The sequence below is a fragment of the Chionomys nivalis genome, chromosome 20 (genome assembly GCF_950005125.1).
Source record: "Chionomys nivalis chromosome 20, mChiNiv1.1, whole genome shotgun sequence".
NCBI classification, from domain to species: domain Eukaryota; kingdom Metazoa; phylum Chordata; class Mammalia; order Rodentia; family Cricetidae; genus Chionomys; species Chionomys nivalis.
The window spans coordinates 29,719,951-29,725,950 of record NC_080105.1 but is presented as its reverse complement, the minus strand read 5'-3'; the positions used below and the strand labels follow the sequence as shown (position 1 = coordinate 29,725,950).

Genomic DNA, 6,000 nt, shown 5'->3' with positions numbered 1-6,000 from the left:
TGTGGAGGTGTAGCTAACATTTTTCTACAGTAGGCCAGGGGAGAGTCCTCTGCGAAGGGCGCTCTTCCGAGCTGTCATTTTGATATAAATACAAAAACAAAAGGACCAAAACCAGTAATAAAAGCACGCGTCAGCGGGGTCACCGCTGAATCAGCACCCCAAGATCTGCCTCCTTCTGCATCCACGTCAAACACAAAAGCAATTCTGGCTAGTCCCAGATTTGAAAAGAAAAATATATAAACACACACACATTGGGTTGGCTTTTATTGGAATGCCGAGATGCAATCTATAGTCATCAAGTTATGGAAAATTCAGGTCACATATAAAGTTAAGAAGGCAAATGAAAAGAACAATACAAATCAGACAAAAATTTACATCTCAAAATATCATGAAAGCATTTTGACTGGCTTTGCCTAAAATACTTTGAATATCAATTTCTTTTGTTTTTGTAAGCTAATTCTTGTCATTATACAGTCCCCCAACCTCCCCCCCACCAACTCTTAGAAAAAGATCTCTTGTTTACATATTCCCCAAGGTCACTATTTCTTGTAAAAGCACGTTCAGACCACAAGCCTTTTTAGAAAGAAATAGGCTCATTATACGTACTAACAAGACACTAATTGGGTTGATTTGACTTCTTCTAAAAGAAGCACCAGGAGACTCTCCAAATCTGTCATTTATTGGTGCCCCTGTAAAGACCAGTCCACGTAGAGAAGATGTTAAGGGTGTAATTTCACTTCCGTCGTGTGGTACACGCTTTTCATGGTCAATACATCATGGACATTTCTGAGAATTTAGACTCGGAGCCTATTTCACCCAAAAGTACTTACAGCATGCTAAACACAGCCCTGCCGAAGTCCCATTCAGCAGAACTGTGAACACCTAAGTTAACAGTTAAAAAATAAAATGTCAAACAGAGCCATGTTTACGTGGTTTGAAATCTCATAGTCTTCTAAATTTGGGCTTCCTAGTACTTGCCAAAGGATTTCCAGGATAAAAAATATTAATGCTAATCTGTGCTTTCATTCTAATAAAATATCAGCATTCATTAGAAGATTAATTACTTCGGTATGCCCTACCACATACACAGCGACAGGAATAGCACTGAAACCGTAAATTCAGTAGCTATTTCGAAACTTCCCCCAGCCAATCTGCTTGATAAACACGCCTACTGTGCAGTTTAGAGTATGTCATACACACAGAGCAGATAGAAAATTATTTTCAATACATCACTTGAACCTTTATATTTACGACATGTTCACTTGCTATATTTATCACCATTATACATAGAGGAAAACAGTGCGTACTATAGCTCAATGAACTGAGAAATATTTTCTAAAAATATTTTTTTTGTGGCTGAATTTAGTGCTCCCGAAAGATTCGTCAGAGCGGCTGGGTTGGCACGAGAGGTGCAGATGGTGTCTATGGTGGAACCCCACGCTTGCAGTCAGGGGCACTGCTCTCAGTTTCCTTTCTACTCCATCCATGACCCAGGCTCCCCCTGGCCAGCACAGGCTGTACTCAAACAAGCCCCCACGAGGGTTGGGCCATGTGGGCTTACAGGACTTTGCCTTCCTGCTCTGGTCCCACTTGCTGACCTAAGGGTCCAACTCTCAGACTCACAGAGAGTGACCTTGACAGGTTGGCTCCCCTGCCTCACTATTGCTCGGTTTCTGCAATCTCTCCTAGATATTAAGATACATGTTCATGGTTACCATGACATCACATCCTTCCCTCCCTCCCCACAAAGGTTTCCGAGCATTAGATTGTGGTCTCTTTCCTCCATCATGAAGTGGAGCATGGAGGGACGCTACAGTATTCCAAGCTCTGGTCGAGTTAAGTCAGCTTGACTTTTAGGGTCCCGAGAGGGTCAGAGAACCCCTTCTCCCCCGTGTTGTTTTCGGTTCGTTCCCCCCTTTCTCCTGTATCTTCCATCACATTCTACCAGCCTCGGATATCTACTGTGCCTCTTGATTGATAATGGCTGAGGACACTGGCTTGAAGGGAAGGAGAAGGAAGAGAAAGGAGTTCTCTGCTTAGCCACCCATTCAGGAGTGCACGGTCCTATCCATCTACATGATAGAAAGTTGCACATTTTTTTTCCAACCTAATACAAAAATATTAACACTTCTGGACATTATAGGCATAAGTTGTTATATCTCTACAATATAATAAGTTATACTGTACAGTTATAACAGATAACAAAAGGTGCAATCCTTTTAAAAAAATCACACAGTTCACATGTTTTTATCATTTTATTTTTAAGTATAAACTTTTTAAACACTTTACATAAATTAACTCCTCTGAGACTAATATTTGATGTACAGTAAATTGTAATTCATATAAAAATCCATAAACAACTTGTCTCACATAATTTACAAAAAAATCAGGGTTTCCTTTGCTTATCAGTGACAAGGATTCTATTTTGTCAGTTTTTCCCTCCCAGGGCAAGCCATGTTAGTAAAATCCATTATTAAATCCCCGCCGAAGCAGACGTCCCTTGTGCCAATGTCCTTTTACAAAGCAGCACGGGAAAGTAGTTGGGTTCTATAAACAGTAACTTTGCCCCACACTTTAAAATGAACAGATCTATATATAACACATCCTAAGTAGAGACTACTTCCTGTAAGCAAAGGTCGACAATTCGGTAATATCTGGAAACATTGAACGCATTTTTTTTTTCCTTTTTAAAACCTTTGTTAAATACAGTGCCTCGAAGGTACAGAGGGTCACAGCAAAACGTTGCCTCGTTAATGCTTTTTTTTCCCCTTCTCATATTTCCAGTCCCAATGAGTGCAGCGATATGCGTATGTAAACATATTCTTTAAAGCCGATCACCTTTAAGGTCATTCAGAAAAGTTGTCTTTGTTTCTGGTTTGTGTCGCGTGTGTCTGCGATGTGGGTCTGCAGAGCAGTGTCGTTCTGGAAGGCTCTTTGGAGAGTCCGGTTCGGATTGTGCTACAGGAGACTCTGCGCAGGGGTGGCCCGGGGGTTACCTCTTGCCGATCTCACTTTGTCGCAGGAACTGAATGTTGTTGGCGCTGTCGGCCAGCTCGGGGTACTGCTCCACTGACAGTACGTAGTACCCATCGTAGCCCTGCACCTTGCCCGCGCTCAGCAGCTGCCGCTTCTCGCCCTCCGTCCAGAGGCGCGCGCCCTCCTCGCCGTCGCGCACGCGCTGCTGCTCGCGCGCCCAGGCCCGGGCGAGAGCGCGCTGGCGAGCCTGCTCCAGGATGCGCGCCTTCTCCTCGTCCAGCGTCATGCCGTAGCGCACGTGCAGCGCCAGTGCTCCGAACTGCATCTCCACGTCGGCGAACCTGCGAGTCCTGCCGTTCACCACCGTGGTGGACTGCGACACGGTCACGTTGATGCCATTCTCCAGCGCCTTGCGGCCACTCGTCAGCCGCAGCGTGCCCAGGTCGCTCTCGGGCGTGGTGGTCTTGATGAAGTAGTGCGTGTCCTTGCCCTCGATGGTGAAGTGCAGGTTCTCCAGGTAGAAGGCATTGTTGAGCACCGCCGCCACCTTGATGCAGTCCTCGTTGGCGATGTTGAGCACGTTGGTCTGCACGCGCCCTTGGCTCACTGCCAGCATGACGCCCTTGCCGATGAGCGACTTGACCGTGGCGAACCACAGCCACGACTGTTCGCCGCCTGCCTTGCGTCTGCTCACCTGCACCTCAGCCATCTTCCCCAGGGACAGGAAAGCCTTGGCTTGCCTTGCCACTTGCTGCTGAACTCCAAAAATGGGCTGGAAGGCAAAACACAAGAGGAAGGAGGTTAAAAGAACATCGGTGTGCGCAGGTCCTGGTTGATGGGAGCCACGCTTGTTGACCAAAAATAAAGCAGCCCCCCTCCATCCAAAACACACTGAAAGCGCTGCATTGGGGAGGAGGAGGAAGGAGGATCGGGAGATCAAGGCCATACTTAGCTACATAGTAAGATCAGGGTTATCTTGAGCTATGTGAGATCTTGCCCCCCAATCTCAAACAAGCACACACACAAAACCAAACTGACGACTCAGCAATCAAACAAAACAGGTTTGAGTGAGGTACAGACCCTTCACCGAAAATCCCTTGGCTCTACAGGAATTATAAGGCCTACCCAAGCCAGGATGAGATGGCATCTCCTTTCCTCATAGTAGTGATTCTACTAGTTTTTAAAATGGTCAAATATGAGTTTATTGGCTGGTGAATGGCTCATTGGGTAAAGGTCCCAATGGCCAAGCTTGACCAAACTGTCCTTTGACCTCTACACATGCGCAGTTGAGTGCGGTGTGTGCACAGAAAATAAAAATGCAATAAAAGATACAAAGGCCATCTCTTCCCATACTTTGGACTGCTTTTTTAGTTTCCAGGGCAGGCAAGCTATTCGTGTTATTATCTTTTATCCTGCAATGCCTATATGCTCCCCACCCCAAACCACCGTATGTGGGAAAGCCAATCAATCTACTGGGCCCAGCTGTAGCTTTCTCGGGGGGGGGGGGGGGGGTTCCGGAGAAGGCCACAGAAGAAAAGGCTAAGAGTCACCAGGATCTCCTACACTTTAAATGCCCATGTTGTAAGTCCTCAGTGCCTTCTGTCTCGCTGAACAGTTTGTAGCTGAGAGTCACCAGTGTGACTGCCGAGTGGAAATGCCCTAGATGAGCAGACTAGGGGCCATCCAGGTGTGAGAACTTAAATTTTAGAAAACAAGTATTTCAGGCAGATGGAAAGACAACAGACTGTCTCCACGGGCAAACTGCTTGCAATTGGGGTATCCTAACCCAGCCACTTATACAAGCAGATTTTGTCCGGCCAAACAGAAATATCGGCTTCATTTGCAGCCCCTGCACTAGGGAGGCTGCCCGGTGGCTTTACCCGTGATTCCCTAAGCTGTCCTTAGGAGGCATTTTTCTTGACAGAGAACTTGAGCCACACTGAAAGGCTGCCTGGGAGAAAAGATGGCAGGTCCATTTGTACGGGCAGACTAAAGTGCGTTCAGACATGTTATGTCATACAGACAGGACATGCATGTGCAAATGCATTAGGAGACCTCAGAGCATCTTCATGACACTTAGTCAGGGCAGATATGTTTGCCAGGAGGAATGGTAAGGTGGGTACTGGAGAGAAGTTTCATGGGTTAAGAGCACATTGCTCTTCGAGAGCACCCAGGTTTGGTTCCCGGCACTGACACCTGGCAGCTCACAACTGCCTGGGGTTCCAGTTCCAGCGGATCCTATGCCCTCATCTGCATTTGAAGGCCAAGGGCGCCTGTACTCACACATGCAAATCTCTGTACACACAGTTTTAAAAAATACATATAAAAAATGAAAAAAGGAAGCAATGTTAAAATGGCCCCTAGACCCTAGATAATCGATGGATTTTGGTTATTACGTAAGAATAAACTTTATCAGAAAAATGTATCTGTGAGTACTGTGTGTGCCATGTGTGTGTTTTAGTCATGACTGCCTCTTTGTCTTCATGGAAGTGGTAGGGAGTTGCTCAAGGTGGGGACTAACCTTTCTAAGAACTCCGTTCTTTTACCACTAAGCGGTAACCCAATTTCTCCATCTCTAATTATTTTGATGCACATTCTTTTCTGATCCCTGAATGGCGGGAATTTAAAGAGGCACTTCCTGACCCAGCAGCTCTGACTTGACAATTGCCCCATCTGTTTCTTAGCTTTACTTCTCACCCCAGGACCAGGCCTCCTGATCTGCTGGCTTCAGGAAAAGTCTACGAACACCCGGTCACAGACAGAGCCCTACTAGAGGACATGTTTCATTTTACTTTTCTGCAAGCGCTGGTCTGGTACTGTTGTTGGGTTGCTAATTGGAAATCTGAATCCCTACTCTCCTGTTTATTGAATCTGGCCTTCAGCTCCCAGGTGCCAGCAATGCTTTTGCCTGGGGTTCTCTGCAGAAGCCTTCCACGAGAAACACAAGCTTCTGCCTTTTACTACCTTTTGATGGCGTAGTTCAAAGTTTTTATTAGCATCGCCAGAAACAGATTCGGCCTGTTC

At 46.1% G+C, this 6,000-nt stretch overlaps 1 protein-coding gene across 9 annotated transcripts in view; it reads right to left on the bottom strand.

Annotated features, from left to right (window-relative positions):
- Positions 1-264: 264 nt before the first annotated feature.
- The window catches only part of Tenm3 (teneurin transmembrane protein 3), a 707,864-nt gene continuing 702,128 nt past the window's right edge, over positions 265-6,000 (bottom strand). For all 9 annotated transcript variants that reach the window (XM_057752171.1, XM_057752173.1, XM_057752172.1 and 6 more), the window contains one exon: positions 265-3,748. In XM_057752171.1, the coding sequence (XP_057608154.1) occupies positions 2,993-3,748 (756 nt within the window). In that variant the 3' untranslated portion in view covers positions 265-2,992. The remainder of the gene's footprint in view (positions 3,749-6,000) is intronic.